Here is a 22,975-nt window from a genome sequence, read left to right on the forward strand (position 1 = left end):
AAAAAGCATTTCTGTAAATGCATTTTAATTTGAATTATGGTACAAATTCGCTTCCATAACCCGGTCCAGCAACAAACGATTAACATATTGTTCTTCCTTAATCCCCTCTGAGGAAACATAAAGGGCTATGAGTTGAATAGAATAGTTATTTAAAACCTGTTCATCAGGTTTCACCAGAGTTGGATTAAATCTCTGTGGTTGATGCAAGACTTTGTGTGGATACTTGAGTGACAGTTTGACAAAGGAAATATTTAGATCCTCATTGCGAGAACACTCCCATTTCAAGTAAAAGTCTTGCATTGAAAACCTTTCTTAATAAATGTACCTACATGTAATGGAGGAGATGTGCAGTAAAAAAGACCCCTGAGACCTCTTACCCTCTTTTCTACCTTCTCTACTTTCCTTGATGCCCCACCGCTACATCCCTCCTCCTTTCTACTACACGTCTTTAACCACTACTGTGAAAAAGATAGATGACATGCTCACCTCATGTTCCCGCACACCTGCTGACACCACCTTTTCTTTTACCCAACCCTTTATCCCCGATTCTAACGTTCTTTTCACCCCTCTCTCCCATAGATATTCACCCTTTTGACCTCCCACCACCCAACCATCTGACCTCTTGACCCTATCCCCTCTCACCTCTTTCTGTCTTTTGCACTTGACCTCTTTTTCTTTCAACAATACCTCTTTGAAAACGTTTCCTAACACTCTCAAATTAATTAGAATGAACCCCAAAACGCCACACTTATAAGAACATTTAGAGAGAATCTGTATCCTGAGGGGTCCCTCAGGGTCATGCTCTCGGTCCCATCCTCTTTTCTCTTTACACAAAGTCACTTGGCTTCTGTTATGCACTCATGCAGCTTTTGTCCTACCATAGGTATGCAGATGACTTTATTTGGCCTCCTTCCTTGTCTGAAACAGAGGAAGAGTCTGAATAACATCCCTCAACAACAGCTTATTCAAAGAGCAAAACAATTCGGCGACGATGAACACATTAAACAATATAAAATTGCATAATTTTAAAAAGTTTATGGCTTTACAAAACTGATACAAATATTGCTGAATTTAAAATGTAATTTGCTGTATGATGCATCAATCATCCAGACGCTGGTATTTAAGTTGCTCAAGAGAAAGAAGACAGAATGGGTCACTTTTCTAGACAATCACTCATTGGCTGTTGTAGGCTCTAGGGTGGGCATAGAAGCTCCTATCTGCTCAAATGAGCTATCATTAAAAAAATCTGCTATCTCAGAATCTCCTGGTGATTCGGAAAATGTTCAGGCGCTTATGGGACCAAAGCATCTGTCAAGTAAATGTCGTAATAATATGATAAGAAACTGTAGTGTAGTATTGAATGAAATGTTTCCCTCTGCAAAAGAAAATGATCAGGTGAAGTACAAGTATCTCAAACTTGTTACTACAGTACTTGAGTAAAGGCACTTAGGTACAATTGATGTGTCCAAATGAACAGCATATCTCATCTATGGTTTTTGAAACCTCTCATGCATCTCTGTTAGAAAACAACACCAGGAAACACAGTCTAGGTTAGCAAATATATTTTAATATATAATATTTATATTCATTTTAGCACGATGACAAAATGGCATAATTTCAGTTCAGTCTCATTTAAATCATGACAAAAAGCCACACCTTCATATTTGTTTGAATAATACCTCATATCATATTTTGTTGCAGTCATTGCAAAATAAATCCTGAAGTACTTCTTGCCCCATGAGAGGCAAAAACCTTAGCAAAAGTTTCTAACAGCATTGAGCCCATTGGATCCAACAGGGTTGTGTTAAGAGCTGTACGCGATAATGTGAAGATGGATTGATGACACTCTTCTTTGCATTGTTAAGCACAGTGTCACACCCTCCAAAACCGTGTCAGTTTTATTGTCGCTGGGAGAGAGCTGGATCATTTCATTTCATCACTATTCACACCCCGGAAGCTCAGCCCTGCATAACCCGGCCCGGTTGACTTCCTGCTAGACTACAGAGTCTAAATTCTGTGACGGCACCATGTAATTGCATCCTCTTACTTATCTATTTATTTGTACTAAATTGTCCTGTACTTATACTGTCTTTTGTTGTACTGTTGTTCTTATGTGCGGTGTCCTTGAGTGCTTTGAAAGGTGCCTTCAAATAAAATGCATTATTATTATTAATTCATTATTCTGGACCAAATTCAACTGTGTGCACATTAACAAATAATCACATTTTTAAGAGCGATAAGTCTTGACTAATATGAGTGACTGGATTGACTCCATGACAACAAACACACCTGTCACTTGCGACACCTTAATACAGCACATTACAAAATCACATCCCACTGTCTCGCTCTCGAGGCAGTGACACACAAGGTAACTCTCAGTGCTTGCGAATTAAACTTGGCAATGTTGCTGAAATAAAAATATTTAAACTCATAGTTAAAGGTTGACATTTGTTGATATTCTGCAAGTTGGTTCTGAATGCTGTCCTTCTGCACTCATGGAACATAACTGTCATAAGTCAGGTTTGCAGCTGCTAACCTACTCTAACCCTACAACTCCCTCACGATGAGTCACATTGTTAGATAATTAAGACCTAAACCACACCTCAGGAATGTTTTCACCCTATAGTTAAACCTCCAGTTATAATGATCGGATTAGTATTGAAAACACAATGCCTCAAAATGTCTTCTATTGTCCTCTACTGCACAACGCACACGCTTCAGGTCATTAATGTGACCATTTAAAAATGAAAGATTGTTCACTAACATCAAGAATCGTCGTAAACGTCAAGCCCAGCAGCTTTCAACCGAATCAAGTTGGCACTTCTTTTTTGTCTTTTTTACCCACCATGCAAATTTTTGTGTGCATCAAATGTAAACTTTATTCATCAAAAGAAAAAAAAAACACAAACTTTTTTATGTTTGTCAGTAGGTGTGGTTAAAAAGCTTGTGCACATTTATTCAGGAACTTAATGCGACACACTCCTCTTGCGACGGCTGAAAAAGGTGCAGAGGAAACAATAAAAACACTGCTGCACAACTTCATCCGACGTCACTGACCAGACATTCAGCATTCCTCACAGTCACCTTAATCACCATTAACTACATCACACCATTGTACAGCATTCTTGTGCAATACCTGCCACATTCAAAAGGACACAAACTCTATGCAGAGGTGTGACGTCTTTTCCGGAGATGTTCTCCCGACTCTTCTCTCTCGGCTCACACCTCTACTTCTCATCTTTAACAGCTACAACCCCCCAAACTATTCCTTACTACTTACACTAGTCTATCCAGCACTGATATCACTTCATTCATGCGCCCTTTAACCATTCGCCGATACCTACTTTAAACATGAAACTAGCATAAGGCCAGCAGGCCAATCATAGGCCGGCGCTTCGGGAATATTCCCGATCATAGGCGCCGATCCCGTGGGTGCTCCGGTGCTCGAACACCCACTGACAACGTTGAGGACCCACTGGCCAATCGGGATGGCCGATCAAAAAAAAAAAAAAAGAGTAGCCTACCTGCAGAGGCTGAGAATAGCCCCTCTCATTAACGCTGCATTAACGCCGCAGCGGCGGTTCGTCAATTCTCCGCCGTTGGTCATTCACACAGTGCGAAGCACCGCTGGAATAAAGACGAACCGCCATGTAATTCACACAGAAAGCTGCGCTGCCGCTCCTAAAGAGACGTGACGGTACACGTCATTATGATGACGTCGGGGTGTTTCCCAGGTGTCCCCCCTGTCACTCTAAACCCGCGGACCGTTTATTATGTGTAGTGATTGAGAACCCGGCCCCCTAAACATCCTGGAAGGTGAAAGAGTTACGTTTTTCGTGCTAAATTACATTATTACATAATCGCCATCAGTAAACAGGTCGCTGCGTGACTCTGTCACTTGCGGGGACGGAGGCTGTTTTCTGGGGGAAAGTTCACTGAGGTCTCTGTCGGGAGGGCTGACCATCGCGGTGATTTCTATCAACACAACCACCTGAGTGAGCGAAAGGTTTTTGCCGGTGACAGACGTTGTTTTTCGGGCAGAAATGTGAAGAAGAGTTGGTAGGACAGGCTGGAGGACGGACGCTGCTCCGCCTACAACTGCGGTATTTTTTTCCTCATATAGCCTAAGTTACCAACGACAGTTACAGTTGCTATGTTACTTTTGTTTGGTCATGTAACGTTAAATTAATCGTTAGATTAGTCGACGAATCGAAAAAATAAACCCTAGATTAATCGGTTGAAAAATAATCGTTTGGGACAGCTCTAAATAAAAGTCAGTGACAATCATTACCTTGGTGGGATTCATTTAATTTGAGCACCAAAAAAAAAAAAAAAAAAGTTGCGCACCCACGGGCAAAAACATAAATCGGCGCCTCTGCTCCCAATTCTCCCTATGGCCAGTCCGGGCCTGACTTGGTCATGGATGTGCAAGCAACTGTCTTTTATATAATGATGCCTGATGATGGCAACACAGCAGGTCTGTCACATTCTTTGTTCTCTGGAAAAACAACAGTGCCCTCCAGGCGATGATACATCACGCCCAAGATGAGTTAATACTTGTTCTGTCTTCATCTCATTTGATAAACACATTTCAGCAAGAGGTCTTTCAATGGTATCTGGACAATGATGAGTTTTGTTGATAATTGGTTTTGATATTAGACCTTACAGATGATGTCAAATGAGCCTTAAAATGATACTCACAACTTGTTAACTAGAGAAAAGTAGCAAAATTAGTGATTCAGCCATGAAAGCCAGACTGAATATCGAATTAACTTCACTTTTAGTATGAGGATATATTGTAGCGGCAGACAGACAGACAGACAGACACACACACACACACACAGCTCATCCTAGCATTTTCTTTGTAAGGACCAGGCAAAATGTCCTCATAAGTAAAAATGTCTCTTTTTTTAAGGAGGATCGATCTCTGAGGAGCAAGGAAGGACACAAGTGAACTGCCTTCAGTGAAGTCTTTTACCTGCCGACACACCTCCTTAGTTATTGATTAGACACTGCAGCGTATCAGACTGATCTGATACATCACAACATGACTGGAGCGTCATACCAGAGTGAAGACAGATAATGGATTAAACCCAAGTGCGTCACCGTAAACTTGTATATATTGTTTGTTTACTGAGACATTTATTCAAAACATTTTTCTTATCATGGTCTGTTTTAAAAGTTTGAGGCTGATTCATTCTTGAGCATCAGGTTTCACATGTTACATCATTTCAGTTTTCCCTGAAACATTTAGCCTACAGACAGCTTCCTGTGCTCAAAAGACACCATAATCTCATTTTAGGTTACTAAGTGATGTTTTCACAATCAGAATATTAATAATGAATCAATGACTAATTAATAATAATTATCCCTGATAATCATAACTTATTACTGACAGCCAAATTTAACCCAAAATTCTCTATTTATGTTGCAGAGAGCACTACAAATACACAGTACACAGTATAAATACAGACTACAGCTTGTTTTTAATGCGCAGCTGTTTGTTTGTTAAATAGGTAACAGGCCGCAAATCACAGAGGAGGTTGGTCATAACGTAGGGACACAGACTGCAGCTGAAATAATGTGTGGTAACTGCAAAATAAATAAAATCATTAAAATGTACATATACATAATGGCATTTTTTGGCATAAATTCATCTGACGTCCCTACAGCTGTTGAAGCCGACTGACAGTCGCTTCACGTGATACTGCAGAGGAGAGGACCTCTTATTTGTCCTGAAACAGATTTCGTCGGTCTTCTCTCCTCCTGTGGTTTCCTTGCATCTCTCCACGAGTCAGTGGTGGGACGCGGGGCGCAAGACGCAAAGAAAGGAGGCAAGTGAGGGAAAAAGTGGACACATTTTGAGAGACATGAAAAGTACCCCATGCCGAGTTAAAATCAAACCGGCGCGCAGCTACTCACCAGAGTGAGAGGTGTAGTCCATCCCCACAGTGTGCGTTGAAGTTTGGCCAACCCCTGGTTACTAGCCAAAAATGTCCGTATCCCTCAGTTTACCCGTTCTGCATAAGTGGATTACTCATCTTCTCAAACTTTTTCCGTGCTAAACTGCCGGAAAGCCACTCAGCACCCAGGGGCTTATCTGGGCTGAAGCCCAGGGGTCTCCCAAGTTCAGGTTCATGATGAGCTGAAAGATCATATTGTTTTGTAACTTGTCAGGTTTTCTGTCAATCACTCTAATCGCACGTTACATGGCTGCTGATTGATCCAAATTAGGAGTGACCCACGTGGCCCCATAGCCTATGGCCCGTGGACATCAGGACACCAATATAAACAGCAGAGAAGATTTTTCTCCAAAATGCATTTCAAATGCAAACTCAGTAACGGAGAGTGTGTGCCCAGAGAGTGGCTATCCATGGTGCTGAATGGAGTGTGTTTGTGTGTCTGTGCAGGTGCAGGTGCATGTGATTGGTTCACAGGGCCCGCTGAGGCCAGACAAACGGCTTCTACTTTGATCTGTTGCTGTTCTTTGCTTATGCTGTTATAAGTTATCATCAATGTTTGTGCAGACAGGTGATGTTTTTCATAATATCGTTTGAAATTATACTTTCACACATTTTGGTTTTATATTCACCATAAGTTGCTGTGTGTGGTTGTTAAAGGGATAGTTCAACATTTTTGAAAATTGGCCCATTGCCATGATCCCTCTAGTCATAGCAGTAGGTTCGTTACCTTTAATTGTCGGTCCAAGCTGCTTTTAGATCGGCGGAGCCGAGTACCAAGCGGCGCAGCTACGCTACGGAGGCTAATGGAAGTTCTTGGTTTCCCTCATCAAACTCAGCAAATACACAACCAAAAAACTCCAAAACGCTGTGGTGGACAAGTTGTGACCTGCACATTCACCACGCTATGAGATAATAACGGAACGTTACGAGACGGAGTTGTTTTAGAGGTAAAGTCGGACTTTACACTTCAGACATGGCTGCTCGGCAGAGTGATTTCAAAAGCGCATGTTTACTGCAGATACTTCCGTCAACAAAACTTGTGAAGAAGTGAAAAACACAGTAGTCACTTACCACGTCTACTTTCTCTGTAATGTTGACGGATGGTATGGAAGTATTGCTCAAGTGCACTCCAGGCATTCCTCTGGGTGGCTTCCCGTAGTCCTCTGGTAAAAAGTTGTCGGAGCACACAAATATTTTCCCGACCACTTCTACTGGAGTGTTGGGATCGATGTCCAGCACTGACAGCCATTGTTTCACCCTGTCCTCATCTGTGGTTGGTATGTGGTGAAACTTCACGCTGCTCCATTTTTTACATACATTACATACAACATTTTACAATACATGTGTAAACCATGATTGGATGATGCACAACATTCTGAAGAATTTTCAAAAGTTTCTAATACGTCCCGCGATGATAATCCAGTCGAGCCCAGGTAACTACGGCACTGCCTGAGGTGCGCACACTGTGTCACTCCGACCAGTGGTTTACTGAAGAAAGTAGTTCCGAGTATTTGCTTCACGCTTCATAACGTTCCGTTATTATCTCATAGCGTGGTGAATGTGCAGGTCACAACTCTTCCACCACAGCGTTTTGAAGTTTTTTGGTTGTGTATTTGCTGAGTTTGATGAGGGAAACCAAGAAATTCCATTAGCCTCCGTAGCGTAGCTGCGCTGCTCGGTACTCGGCTCTGCCGATCTAAAAGCAGCTTGGACCGACAATTAAAGGTAACGAACCTGCTGCTATGACTAGAGGGATCATGGCAATGGGCCAATATTCACAAATGTTGAACTATCCCTTTAAATAAATTGTATTGTGTTTATGCTCAAGTGGGCTCAGTGATATGTTAATAACAATATAATGGTGTTTTCTGGCTCAAAGAGGGAAAACTCACTGTTGTATGTCTCGAAAGAAACTAATGCATTTTGTGATGTAGATTACCTAGATATTACACTTTTTTAAAATGAGACTCTATAAATCGAGGGGATGGAGGGCCTACAAAACCTCTCAGCCCCGGGGCCTAACATTAGGTTAAGGGGGCCTTGAGCGTAATCCAAGTCTTTGGAAGATCTGAAATCCCACATTTTTGGGGAAGACAATGAAGGCTACACCCTTAACTCATGCATCCATTTTCGGCGGGGTGCATACTAACACTTTTAGCTCAGATGCTACAGTGAATATCTTAAAATGGTTTGAATTCAGGTCAGTTCAATTAAATGTGTCTTTAAATGTCTTGTTTTGATCAACTACAAAACCCCAAGATAATAAAGAAAAGCACAGGGTCACTTATTTTAGGAGTTAATGAGTTTTTTGGGGCATTTGTCTTTCTTGTAAAATTTTCTAGACATTGTTATTGTACTATAGTGACCGACCGATTATCGGCCACCGATATATCGGGGCCCGATAGAACTGCCCAATTTCTATCGGGGGTTCTATCGTATCGGTGAAATGTTGCGCCGATAGAAAAAAAAAGTGTGACAATGACAAAAGCATGCGCTGGTGTACTGATTTATTTTGTCCAGTGGGGCGCGCTGACATCAGCCAGAGACTTTGGCTCAGCTCACATTTCAGTGAAGTCCCTCCCCCACTCTACACCACGAAACCTCCCGACCACCTGACCAGTCAGCCGATCAACCAGCGGACTTTTCCCCCTTTTCCACAAGCCACGGTAAGTTAGTTCATGAAATAAGTAACTGTAAACATGAAAACATCATGGAACAACAATTGTAGGCCACATTTCATTGCCCCTTTCAAAAGTGTCCCCGGCCAAGATCTCCCGTGTAATTAATAACTGCGAGGCAACTTTCCCATATCATTGCAGATGTTCAGTAGTAGCATTAGCCTACATGAGTGACGTTAGCATAATGAAGGGCACAGTACATGTTTGAGCAGCAAAACAGTAAAAACAGCCCAACACATGACATGCCATTGCTGTATAATTGTGGACTGGATTGTCCTGTGTTCATTTCCCCATGTTTGTGAGACAATGCGGAACGCTCCCCACTACACGCTTGCTATAGTAACTTTTGATTGATTGAATACATTATTAAAAGTTAGCAAAAAAGCTAAAAGGATTGAACCAAGAAAGCACTAGTCTCCCCGACACAACGCGGGATCACTTTTATTTTATCGTCGTCATTTTGGCTTGGTTTGATTGTGTGTGTCCACAGCTGGGTTGGTTTATGGAGGGGACGAATGAACGACATGTTCTTTGGCATGCATTGCTGACCTGGGCATTGTTTCTCAATAAATTCGAAAAACCTTTCCCATCATTCCCCTTTTCCGTGCGTGGTTGAAAGAGATCGCATCCACGCTCCGCTCCCTCCTACGCTGAAATGTCCCCTTTAGTCACCTAAACCAACCCGGGTGTGTAGACACAACCACCGCATTGACTCGACACCCGCATCTATTTAAACTCTGTCACTTTGCTTTGTTCTTTTGCCCTGATGAAGACCTCCAGGTCGAAACGTTGGCTATGTATGTTCGATAACACAATAAACTAAGTAACGTCAGGCATATTTAACATCAAAGCTAAGAGTGTGCCGCATCACTTCCTCATCAACGCTGGTGTCTCTTATTTGTGGCCGCTGCCAGCGCCACACAGGCTTTTTGCAGCTGTCTCCATTGGCCCGGCGGTTCCTTACTCCTCCTCCCACATCTTTCCCCAGTGAGAGGGTTTTTAGCACAATAGGCAACATATATGAGGACAAGAGAAGCAACCTGTTGGGTGCAAATGCAGAGAAGCTATGCTTCCTGTATTACAACCTGCCACTCACTGTCTAGAAGTATCAGTAGACACTGACTGACAGCATGTTGTTTATTTATTTTTATTTATTTATTGAAAGTTCGGCTACATTATTTATTTCATTTTTGTTTGTGTGCCAATCTGCACTTTTTCTCAGCTTGACTGAACAAGTTCAAATGTTAAATGTCATTTAAAAAAGTCTGTTAAATGTTAAAAGTCTTGAATAAAGACATTGGTTTAAGAAAGCATCCGTCTGTACTACTGTCACTGTGACTGTACTATTGCATAATCATATCGATGCAAAATCTATGCACAATACAAGGCCTGTTTTCTTTCCAGCTCAAAAACTCACTATATCGGTTGCATATCGGCTATCGATGATTGCACCCCCTCTAATATCGGCTATCGTTATCGGGCCAAAAAATCCCTATCGGTCGGACACTATTATCTTATACAGAAAAACAAGGTTCCCTTCAGTGTCTGTGTGCTGCATGCAACACCTTCCTGTCAGAAAGGCCAATTTGATTAAGTTTAGGAACAATAACTAATTGGATTAGGGAGAGATTGTTTTGTTAAGTTTAAGAAAAAGATAGTTGACGCTAGGTTTTACACAGGACGTTGACCCCAGTCTCCTTGGTGAAGGAGTGGATTTATCATAACAGAAATAAAGCTTTTTTTTAAACCTGCAATTTTAAGATGTTTTTTCCTCTTTTAGCTCATGAGAAAATAGTAAAGACATACACAAAAAATGAAAAGTAGATAAAATAGGAAAGAAAATCAATGACACAGGATTATGATAATACATCTCTTTCGAAACTCTTGATATGCTTGGATTATTCCATGTGACATTATTCTTGACTCGGTGAGTGGACCCCTAGGGTTTTGATTGTACAAATAAAACAGGACAAAACTCAAATCTCTTTTCACAAAACATTTTCAAAGCCTTCAGTGACAGCAAATCATCAAAGGTCATGTGTTCTTCCTTAAATTACATTTTTAATACCCTAGCTGGAGCTCTATTCTTATTCCAGGAAGGAATATAAGGAAAATTTACTTACCAAATACAATTACAACAACTGTGCAAAGAAGATGTACTGTATGTGTCTTTAAACATGGATTTTAATGTGGGGCGTCCATTATAATTTCATTGGGTTTGCCAAACCCATCTTGCTTAATGTTAAAGACTGAATATTTACATGATATTTACATCCAAGGAATAATTTTTCAAGAATGTATGGGAAAAAAAATGAATACCTTTTCTCTGACAACAATAAGCAGATTATAATGTTGAGAAATTATGAGACAGGCAACAGGTGATGCGTTTCCTCCCTCCGCTTATGTAGTTCTTTAATTTTTAACATATATCCATTTCACACATTTTTCCCCTAAACCTAATCCCAGGTCACAATTTCCACACTTCAACCTAACAAACTTTTTCTCCGCAATAAACATATTTCTTACAGTCCATGTTTTTCGTTATGTTTTATATATAAATGAAATTAAAAACACATAAAGTTTCTCCATATGCCTTTTTGCCTCAAGCTTTTAGCTTCAATAAATGTATTCACATATACCAATAAATATCCAGTTAGACCGACTGGCAGCTTGTTTAATACTTAGCATCCTGCTAGCAAAATACAATGGCAAATACCATGAGAAAGTGACAGAGCCAACGAGCATTTTTAAATCAAGAAACATGAAATAAACACATGAAATTGTCCTTTAGAAACCAGTTAGTATAGTATAGTATTTAAAGCCTAACCAACTGCAGCTATGAGCCTTAAAAATGAAACCTAATAACATTTAGTCCAACATACAGAGCATACATAGCATTTAAGCTAGCTCTGCTTACTACTTCTTTTAAAACTCTCAGATGTCCTGACGAACAAAGCACATTATATTGCTAGTATTAACAACATAAATACACATTTTAGCGTCCATGTGTGTATTTTTTGCTAAATTCTTGACCTGTAAAGGAGAGATAAATGATGAGACAGGCAACAGGTGAAGTGTTTCCTTCTCTCGCTTCTGTCAATGCTGCACCGAGCCGGTCTCCCTGAGGAGGCGATGCTCTCTTGTGACATGACAGAGGAAACAGCTACCAACTTAATTATTCATCAAATTACCACAATAAGGCTAATTTTCCCCAAAATAAACACATAAAAAGCATACATAAAGAAATAACTAGACCACACATTAGTGGGTGTCACACTTGCATGGTAGTAGTTCAAAAGTAATACAATACTGAAATACATATGATGCAAAAGACAAAAGTTTTTACTTGAACATATCTCTCTTCTCACTTGAGGTGGCTGATGTCGGGTCAGCTGACAGAAGTGAGTTCATTACTAAAAGCAGCAGTACATTCAGGACGCTGGACATCTACTGGGTCCAGCATCTTCTGCTCCACCTCCAACTCCTAATGATGAGGTAATAAAAAATAAAGTATAAAAGATGCAAAAAAATATCTTAAAAAGAAGTCAAACAAAAGATCCTGAAGAAAAAGTACATTCATGCAAATCCAGGTGGATGAAGGAATGTTTACCCTCCACTCCCCTCAGTGTACTGCTTATCGTTCTGTGGTGATTAGACTACATTTGTTTATATTGAATGGAGCTTCTTTAGAGTTACAGATCAAATAAAATGTTAGAACATACAGAGGGCTTCCTGCTGTCCTCTCATCTCAGTGCCAAATGTTCATGTTGTGTTCAAATCAACAGTTTTTTACATTTATGATTCACTGTTATCCAGATCCCTCAAGCTCAGAGATGAGGTATGAGGAAGGATTTTTTTGAAGGATTCATAGAGAGCGTCTCTGCCTCTTGTGCCAGCTTTCATCACAAACTTGATCTTAGGATTTTAAAGCTCACAGTTCACAGTTCTCATTTGAGATGAGTCTTCTCTCCTTGAGCTCCTGTATCATTTGCGCTGGTAATTGCAGCTGCCTGACCGGAATGCTGACCTGAGGTGTCACAGAAGATAAGAGCAGTGAACAAACAGCGACTACCAGAAGTTAAGCAGAGGGGATGAATGGTGTTTGAAGCCACGCTTGATCCCAATTTTGATTTTTGTATATCAAATGTGTTGATAGTCTCCTGGAACAAGAACACATGAACAGTGCTGATTAGTTACCTACAGAAGCCCTCGGGTCATCCTTTTTCTTATTTTCTCTCCTGCGTTTATGACTGATGGAATATAAAGTTTTGCCAGGATAATGGTTTTAAGTTCCTTAATTTTGTGACAATTTATTTTCATGTGTGAAAGCAAGTTAATTTCTTTATTTCAGGGGAAATATTATTTTTTTTATGCAAGTTTTTTTTCTTCACTCAGTTTCACTTATGAAAAAAAGAATAATTCCTGTCAAAATAATAAAAAAAATTAAAATGTGGAAAAAGAAAGTTTCAAAGTGATTTTTTTTGTGTGTAAACTTTGTGTGTAAAAATTGTCCTGAAGACTATATCACTGATAGAAATAAAAAGAAAAAAAAAAACTTATCTTTACACCAGTCAAACGGAGGGAAATTTTATTGAAGGAGAATTTTTCTTTTCATATGTGTAAACTCTTTTTTCAACTCGGTTTCACAAATGCAAAAAAAAGTCAAACTCTCCTGAAAAACTCACTCATGAAAAAGATAATTATTTTTCTGAAGAGACAAAATGGTTTCACACAAGAAAAAAGTTTTTTTTCCCCCAAAATGTTATCACAGATTAAGGAACTTAAAATATCATGATTTTTTTTTCCTTTTCACTTGGTTTCACACATGAAAAAGAAAAATGGAAAATGGATCACCAGAAAAACACTCTTCACTTGTGTGTGAAAATAAGTGACATTTTACTTTCAGGGGAAGTTGTTATACCTGTGCGAAAACTTTTCCCCAGTTGGTTTCACAAATGAAAATATATGTATATATATATATATATATATAATCTATTTATAAACAAGTTAAACCAGACACTGAGAATGGATCACCAGAAGAAAACAAAATTCTTCTTTTGTCCCTCAGAGCTTCATTTGTTACTGGAAACTGATTAAATGTTTTTTTGCTTTCTACTGAAACATTTTCAATATACACGTCATTTGTTTATCGAGCTGTTGCACATTTAGCCTAATGTGGTTCAGGAGATGCAAACGAATTTGTTGAAATTATTTTAAAACCACTGACCTTTATGAATAGTACATGTCCAGACAGTTTCCTGCTCACTTTCAAGCTTGAGGATGAAGTCGCTGTCTGCATTTCTGATGAACACCTCAAAGACATTTCTACTATCATATCTGAGGTCTCGTGTCTGCGGAAAACATAATAAATACATTTTTTAAATTTAAATTTTTTAATGTTTAATTAATTAATTTTTTCCCAGTCATTATGAGCAAGGATCTTTAAATGGATACTTTCCCAATGATTCTGTTTTTAATAATTAAATGAAAATGTGTTAGCAAAGTTAAAACTGTTAAAACATACGCTCGGTTGAATGTTCACATCCGCCTGGTCTGTTGTGAGGAGGAAATTATCTCCCATTTGAAGAGACTTGTCTGGGCCTGGTTTTGGGATTATTACTGATCCACAAGAGTTTTGTTCCACTTCCTGTGAAAAAAAAGAATAAAAAAGTGAAGCCTCCTCAAACTCACATTTTCAGAAGTACTGCCACCATAGAGGGGCGAAGTCACTGCCCTACTGGTTTCCCTCACTAGATACTAGATATTACTACTAGATATTTCGGAAAAAAATATATATAGTGCTTAATGGTGAGTGACAAATGCGTTTTTGATCTTGTTTGAATTGGGGCTGTTTGTTAATTTAAAAGATCAGTCAACTGTATCATCTCTAACACCAATGTCACCAACATGGCCGTCACCTCAGCATGGAAAATCTATTAAACAAGGAGAAAATTTCAACAAGTCTGGCCATACTGAGAGCTTCAGTTAGGCGAAAGGTGTGTTAGTCAATGTTATGTGCTAGTTAATGTACAGGACCGGCTCTGCAAGGTTTTTGTTGTGGGTTTTGCTGCTTGTTAAACGGTGAAATATGTAAGAACCACCTAAGTTCTTACTCCAAACAGACAGGGGGCCGTAAAGCACCACAGTAACTGCTCACTGCTGCTCACTGTAGGTGCTGCTACCGAGTTAGCTCAGTCAGCATGCAATAGTGGTCTTGTTAGCTTACTTGAGTATGAGTGATCTCCAATGCTAGCACAGGAGCTAGCTGGTTAGCATGCTAACTTAAGTTATTTTAACAGTCTTGCAAATCAACAGGTTTTTACCACAATGCAACTTTCTCAAATTGAAAAATTTGCTTTTAAAGTGGTGAGAAAGGATCAAAATAGTATACATAGTTTTTTTTCTGAAATTTGGTCCCATGGTGCTCCACCAGAAGGAGATGGCCTTTACATTGCTATGGTTGTGGTGCTTTCCCTTGGTAATAAGATATACTGTTTTCTGTCGTTGTTGCTGTTATCTGTTAATAATTTGAATAAACTACAATTGCAAATTAAATAGACACCTGTTTTAGAGCGGGATCACGTGGCACCAGGTAAACATCCAATGTGAGGAATTCTTTGCTTCTCTTGTATATCAACACATCGCAGTAAATCGGAATGCCCGGTTTCTTTTTGATCATGACCCCTTTCGGCGACAAAGTGGGCTGGGAGAACATGATGTGGGATGTTGTCACTACAGGCACTGGTTCCACAACATTGCCAACAGCATTGCCACTGGCGTCCACATGTAGAACTGCAAACATGTCTGACATGGTGATGTTTCGATCTGTTAAAGTTCAAAACATGTACAATTTTAATGACAAGAAAATGAAAATGAATGTGTGTTCCTGTTTTCTATTCATAGGTATAATTACATGACTACTCACCTATGCTGATCCAGTGTGGCAGATGCAGCTCCTCTATGTTTCCAGATGTGACACTGATGTCCAGTAGAGGTCCAGCCTGCATGTAATCCTTGCACAGTGGCCTCTTCATATGTTCCTCCCACGAGCAAAACTGGTATGTGAAGCTGACCTTTTCCTTACAAACCCAGCGCAGGGCAGACACACTGCATTCATACTGACCTGCTTCAGACTGGAAGCTAATTTTTATGAAAAGGGAAACAAATGACTGCATTAGAGGGGCAGATATCTCCAGTATTGTTTTGTGGACTACGAAACTTCACCCAACTCTCCATCAGCATGCGGATGAGAGATGATGTCTTAATTTTCATTTTTAGGTGAACTGTTCCTTTAACTCATATTATGAAGTAGTGATAGGAAATGCAATGTGTGTTTATTAAAATTAAATTTGTCTACAGCTCATCAGCTTAAAACATTTCAGGGAGCAGTTTTATACAGTCTGCGAAGGGGATGGAAAAAGGAGCAGGCTGTTAGATGAAGAGCTGCAGGTGACAGCCTGCACACCTTCAACTTGTCAGTGAGGTAAACAACTCCTTCAACTGTGTGCTTCTTGCAATATTGTGCCACATGCAGCATAACAGTTAATTAATCATGGTTGCAGAACCCATAATTCTGGGATTTGCAGTAAGTTAGTTTGCCATTGCCTACAGTAACTCAAGTTAAATCTTCAAGATTGCCAACTTTAAGCTATTAAAACATGTAATGTGTTGATATGTCATAAACTTTACTTTTAGAACACTGCTTTTCAATTAATGTCTCTGCATTAATAATAATAATTCTTTACCTATAGGTATGAACGTCATCGACTTCAGGTTGAAGCTTGGTCAAATCGATGGAGTCCTGTTTCAGAAGACAATATATATATATATATATATACATATATATATATATATATATATATATATATATATATATTTCATGAGCAGTTGTTTTTCTAAATTAACATAAAATAAAATAAAGAGAGAAAAAACAAACAAAAAAAAACATACCATTTTACTGCAGCTTGCTCCAAACTTCATCCTCCCAGCAGGTTCTTTTAGAAACACATTCAAAACACAAGTTTAAAAGGGCTGGTATGCCAAAATAACATAAAACATATTTTGATTTTTACTGTACTTACCTGTAGTGGTGTCTTCGCATGTAGACAGTTCTGATTCTGTCTCTGAGTCCTCTGCTGCCACACAGTACCAATGGGATTGGATTCCATTAGTGGTGCACACAATAAGAAATAACATTTATAAACAGAAATGTGACTCTCCTAAAACAATGCCTCAGGTAAACTGGTTCCACCACCAAACCTTTCCTGATAACAGCCTTTCATTTTCCTTTACAGTGTTTAAGGATGGAGTATGGGACGTTTGTCTCCCCCTTCTGGCAGTTAGTTAGCAGTAACCTACACCTAAATAATGGTTGCTCCCATCATAACACTCCAAAAGTTGCTCAAATGACATACCATGTGAACTGTTTGAGAGCAGGCTTTATTTTGAAAGTCTAACATATATTACCTGTTATTGCTACATTGACTGTGGAGTCCTCTTTGTCTAAAACTGATGCTAGAGAAGTAGGTAGAGCACCAGAGTTTGAAGTTCAAGGGCACTGACCCTGCTGCCAAATTTGATGAGTTGGGAGTGAGAATGCGTTCTCAAGGCTGCAATGTTATTGAGCCACCTACCAGAAACTTTAACGGTTAACCCCTGAGCCTCTGTGACTCATATATGGCCCTTGAAATGAGACTCAATGATTGGTTGTTGGTGTTCAATGTGAGCTCTAACAACCAATCTTACACCACCCTCAAGCCCTACTCAACAATCAGCTGTCTTTCTCCAGAATCCAAACTGTACCTTTGTTTGGAACTATTTTCAGATCATCTTCCACATACATATTTAATTATGCTTAACTTATACTATGCTACCCTTCTTACCCCTTTCTGCAGGTTTTGTCTGGATGCCAAAAGCCACAGGACCTCTGATGGTGAATCCAAGGTAAAAGGAAACTTGCCGTGGTCTCCACAGGCTGTTTCGCATGTTCGCATCCACCGGAATCACTGTGCCACCAACAGTTGCAAAAAGTCTGTAGTTTCTCACTATCCCATCTACTTTTGGAAGGCGTTCTTGGACCATACGATCTTTGAAAATCTTCTCACTACTCCAGTTGTTGCTCCAATCTTGAATTGTGTTGTTATTTCGCTCAAACAATCCCTCGAGGATCTTTCTGTGGACAATTCTGTTCAGACCTTGAGCTTTTCCAATGAAAAACAGAGGGCAGAGGTGTCTTGATCGAAGGTATTTCTCGTATGCTTGTTTATAAGAGAGGCGCATACACTCGATTAGTTGACTAACGGCAGAACATTTGCCCTCATCGTTTGTAGGCCAGTCCAAGAGGAGGGCTAACATGTGGCTCTCGGGTGATTCGTCAGCGCTCAGGGGCATTTTCTTTCTAAATGCCATTAAAGACTTGCATTCATGGGGTAGTACCTCCCCCCTGTTCATTAACATGACATGAGCAAAGATGTAATTGACCAGAGCTGTTACCGAATCTTTGCAAAGACAGATTTCTTCCCATCGTGTGATAATTTCTTTAAGCTCTGATTCGCTGTATTCTCTGTCAAGACAAGAGAGTCGTCCAGAAGAGGTGTCAACCACGTTTTGCTCAAGCTTACGGATGAAATCAGCCCCGTTTTCTTTGACATGTTCTGGTGGAGAGTTTATGACATACTTCCTGTAGCATTCTGCTATGTCTTCGTAAAGGTAAGATGGATCATCTTTCTTCATGTCTCGCTTTGAGTAACTCAGATATTTATCAAAAAATGCACACTTTTTTTCAACCTCATCTCTGAGGCTGTTTATCAGATCATTAAATCCAAAAAGTTGGTAGTCTCCGAGTAAGCCCAGGACAGAGCCCATGGGCACAGCCTTTGTGAGAACTCCTCTCCAGGTTTCGTTCTGACTGACTAGTTGGTCATACACGAGGTTGCAAACCTGCAGGTAACCAAACTGCCCTCTGCTGTTAAAAATACGAGAGACTTTGGTCTTGCCATCTTCTTTCATGTCTGTCCCCTGTTCGTTTTCAGCAAGTCGTTCTTCATCTTTGAAAGCATCGATGGCCTTTGTGGCCAGTTGCAAAATTTCTCTTGGTTTGGCATCAGACTTTTTGTTCTTCAAGTGGTTCTTATGGACTTGGCCCAGTGTATCAGCAATGAATGAATTTTGCGGATCTCTTTGCTTTGCTCTGTTTGCCCACAATTCTGCTTGATTGTAGTCTTTTAGTTCTATGTAGTAAAATCGTGCAAGTGCTTGTGGAAAATATGGATTTTTGTCAAAAGTATTTGACGCCAGCTTTAATACTGATGCACTCTCAGTTTCACCCTCCTTCTTTTGCATATCTAGAATCAGTCTAGAAAATCTTTCTGGTTCTTCTGTGATCTCTGTACTGTTGAATGGGTTCTCTCTTATTTTCATTTCTCTTTTGGTCAGCATGTCTTTGACAAAACCAAGCAAAAATGGAGGAACCTCATCTCTGCACAAATGGGTCAAGAAGTTTCTTGCTGTGTCACTTCTGGTCACATCTGCCTCAGCCATCAGTTCAGTACAACACTGTGCTATCATTGGGTGAGCCATGCGGACTCTTTTTCCTGTATCTTGTTCGAAGGTGATGATGAGATGACTAAAGGGCTTCATTCTGTCCTCCAAAGTAAGGTCTCCAAATTTGTATTCTTTATGTTTGAATAAGTCCAGGCACTGATTCTCCATGAGATATGAGCCTGGTACATAGGCATTCAGCAGGGATAGGAAGCCAACAAGCTGGATCGTCTTTCTTCTTTTTGCTCTTGGGACAGAACAGATTACTTTGCATGCCTGTTTGACATAATCTTGAGAGAAATTAGTTTGTAATACGTTGAAGCCATGGAACTGTTCGCATTGTTTGCTTCCAAACCTTCTACGGAGCTCCTCTTTCTTTTCATTGAAGTTTTGCTTCTCTCTTTCAGAAAGTGCTGCCTCGAGGACGACATGGTCACTCTGTAGAACTGCATTCTTTCTAACGCAGCTGAAGAAAATCACCACAGGCTTAAAGGTGTCTATACCCTGTTCAGCAATCTCCATCATAATGCTGTCTTGCAGGTTTTCCAAAATCTGATCATCATTCAGTAACAGCAGCACCGTCTTCTGGAGGCCTTGGCCACCGGCTGTGAAAAGGTGCACCACCTCTTTTGCTATATTTGTGATGTCTGAGGATGACCCTGTTAAAACGGCACACCTGAAGGTTTTCCTCATGTCCCACAACACCTGCATAGCCAGTGTGGTTCCCCCACATCCTGTCTGGTGGTACAGTTTAACCGTGGATATTCCAGGGTGTTTCCTCCATTGGCGAATTTGTTCCACAAGTTCACTGTATCCATCCCGTTTGATAAAAGGAGTTCCTATGCCATCTGACTCCAACTGTTCACTTATGTAAAAGTTTAACCATTGGGGTGGGGCTCCTCTGTAAAAGTTTTCTTCTGTCTGCTGACAAAGATTTGCATCTAAAGACTTTCCTTCGAACTGATTTGGATTGAGAACATCCAACAGAGAGAGCAAATGTCTGACTTCATGATCCCCACTTTGAGCAGTGGACAGTGGTAATCCACTTGCCATCACACTTTCAGTTTTCTGTAACTCAATGAAAAATATAATTTACAATGAGAATTCTTTGGTCAGTGTGAAACAATAGTAAACATAGATTTAAAATCAGAATGTTTGCAGATTATGATTTTGCATACAAAACCGACCATCTTATTGCTTTGTCAATTAAAAATCTATATTTTGCCCCATTTGGAAAGCAGGAAAAACCCTTTCTGCTCTTGTGCCTGACCACATCTGATTTTAAGACTTATTTGACAAATCGTAACATAATGCAGAAGACAACAAGGATTTGATGCAATTGAAAATGATTAATGTGTATGTGGGCAGATCATCTAATCAGGAGATGATGACTTGTCATTACATCATGAATAAATACAGGTGTATGTTCACTTCTTTAACTTAACCGAAGGAAGACCATCTGCTGTTGCAATAATTCCAGTTCAGAAAAGGCAGTAAGTTAAGTCACTTACTCCTCAAGTAACTTTTTCTGACTCAAATTTGTATTACCAATAAATATAAAATATAAATATAATAAAAATAAGTATACTAGCTCTACTTCAACATGACATAATTAATGTAAATATATATCTCGGCACAAGGCATATAATTACAATTCATTACAATAAAATGTATATTTTAGTCTTATTAGTCTTGCTAAAACTTCCCCACAATTGCAGATCCATTCAGGGATATTACATTTTCTTACCTTTTTCCATATGAAGTCCCTGAAGTCTTGTGATGGGTGAATTCAGTGTGTGCTTTAACCCGAGAAGCACAGGAGTTAATATACCTTCATTCCCCACCCATGGTATGTGGGTATTATCAGAGGGAGATACTGTGATTGCCAAATGAGGTTATGATTTGATGTTGCAGTAGTTTTGTTTCACTGGAAATGCAGGGGGGGTGAGTGCATTTTCAGTTTCGTTTTATCCTCACGACGAAACCTAAGGATACATTTCCTCCTCATTCTTCCCTGCGGCACAGAACAGTGTCACACCCACAAAAAAAAAACTCAGTTAATTATCTCAGCCATAAATCTAAATGATCAAGTCAGCCTTGGCCGATGTGATGGATTACACTGACTCAGTGAATAAAAGATATAAAGAGAAAAATTTTGCAGACTTGACAATGGTAAAATGGGCTTTTGGTATTGTTGTGTTATTTTCTTGCAAGAGTAGAATTTCACTGCAAATACTTTCAAAGACATCCTTTAAATGGCATAGTGAAATGCCAAATATGACTCATAATATGTCAACAAACAAACCCGTTTCCACAACAAAACATGAACATATTGTTCTTCCTTAATCCCTTCCCGAGGAAACATAAAGGGCTTTGAGTGGAAGAGTATGGTTATTTAAAACCTGTTCATCAGGTTTCACCAGAGTTGGATTAAATCTCTGTGGTCGATTCAGAACTTTTCTTAGATACTTGAGTGACAGTTGAACAAATGGACATGTGATGTATTGTGTCAACAGTCTGACAAAGGATATATTTAGATACTTATTTTGAAAATACTCGCATTTCAAGTAAAAGTCTTGCGTTGAAAACCTCTATTAATAAATGTACCCAAGTGTAATAGAGGAAAGCGCTGTAAAAAGGACCTCTGAGACCTCTTACCCTGTTTTTTTTACCTTCTCTATGTTCCTTGATGGCCCACCGCTACCTACTCCTCCCTTCTACAACACGACTTTAACCACTAATGTGAAAAGATAGATGACATGCTTACCTCATGTTGCTACACACCTGCTGACACCACCTGTCGTTTACCCAACTCTATCTCAGATTCTAACTTTCTTTTCACAACTTCTGTATCCTGAGGGGTCCCTCAGGGTTGTGTTCTCTGTCCCGTCCTCTTTTCTCTTTACATACAGTCCCTTGGCTCTGTTATGCACTCATACAGCTTTTGTCCTACCACAAGTATGCAGATGACTTTATTCGGCCTCCTCCCTTGTCTGAAAGAGAGGCTCAATCTGACTAACATCTCTCAATGACAGCAAAAAGCAAAACACATTAAATGATATAAAATTGCATAATTCAAAAAACTTTAAGGCTTTAAAAACTGATAAAAATATTGATGGATTTAAATTTTCTTATTGGCTGTATGATGCATCAATAGTCCAGATGCTGGTATTTAAGTTGCTCCAGAGAAAGAAGAGAGAATGGGTCACTTTTCTATACACATTCACTCATTGGCTGGTGTGGGCTCTAGGGTGGGCATAGCAGCTTCTATCTGCTCAAATGAGCTGTCATTTAAGAAATATGCTATCTTAGAATCTCCCGGCGATTCAGAAAATGTTCAGGCACTTATTGGACCAAAGCATCTCTCAAGTAAGTGTTGGACTAATGTAATAAGAAACTGTATTGTAGTATTGAGTATAATGTTTTCCACTGCAAAAGAAAATTATCAGGTTAAGTACAAGTATCTCAAACTTGTCAGTAAATTACAGGACGACAAGTCACACAGGTACAATTCATGTGTCCAAATTACCAGCATATGTCATTTGGGGTTTTTGTAACCTCTCATGCATCTCTGAAAAAAGCAACACCAGGAAACACAGTCTAGGTTAGCAAATATATTTTAATATATAGTATTTTAGCACAATGACAAATGGCATAATTTCAGTTCAGTCTAATTTAAATCATGACAAAAAGTCACACCTTCATATTTGAAAGAATAATACCTCATATACCTCATATCATATTTTGTTGCAGCCATTGCAAAAAACCTTAGCAAAAGTTTCTAACAGCATTGAG

At 39.5% G+C, this 22,975-nt stretch overlaps 1 protein-coding gene across 1 annotated transcript; it reads right to left on the reverse strand.

The window, feature by feature from the left end:
• Positions 1 to 12,048: 12,048 nt before the first annotated feature.
• On the reverse strand, positions 12,049 to 21,006 carry LOC115589524 (sterile alpha motif domain-containing protein 9-like). The gene is made up of 10 exons (XM_030430453.1): positions 20,928 to 21,006; positions 17,524 to 20,248; positions 16,723 to 16,776; positions 16,592 to 16,635; positions 16,387 to 16,442; positions 15,567 to 15,781; positions 15,204 to 15,466; positions 14,166 to 14,288; positions 13,869 to 13,992; positions 12,049 to 12,801 (listed from the first exon to the last, which is right to left on the reverse strand). The coding sequence occupies exons 2-10, from the start codon at positions 20,231 to 20,233 to the stop codon at positions 12,782 to 12,784; spliced, it is 3,609 nt and encodes a 1,202-aa protein (XP_030286313.1). The 5' UTR covers positions 20,234 to 20,248; positions 20,928 to 21,006; the 3' UTR covers positions 12,049 to 12,781.
• Positions 21,007 to 22,975: the final 1,969 nt, after the last annotated feature.

Source organism: Sparus aurata, chromosome 10, assembly GCF_900880675.1.
Source record: "Sparus aurata chromosome 10, fSpaAur1.1, whole genome shotgun sequence".
Lineage (NCBI taxonomy): Eukaryota > Metazoa > Chordata > Actinopteri > Spariformes > Sparidae > Sparus > Sparus aurata.

Excerpts from the sequence above, each read along its gene's own strand:
- LOC115589524 (XM_030430453.1), bottom strand. The coding sequence starts at position 20,233 with ATGGCAAGTGGATTACCACTGTCCACTGCTCAAAGTGGGGATCATGAA. Across the intron at positions 16,443-16,591 it reads GAGCAAGCTGCAGTAAAATG|GACTCCATCGATTTGACCAA; the intron begins GTATGTTTTTTT and ends CTTCTGAAACAG. Across the intron at positions 15,782-16,386 it reads GATGACGTTCATACCTATAG|CTTCCAGTCTGAAGCAGGTC; the intron begins GTAAAGAATTAT and ends CATAAAAATTAG.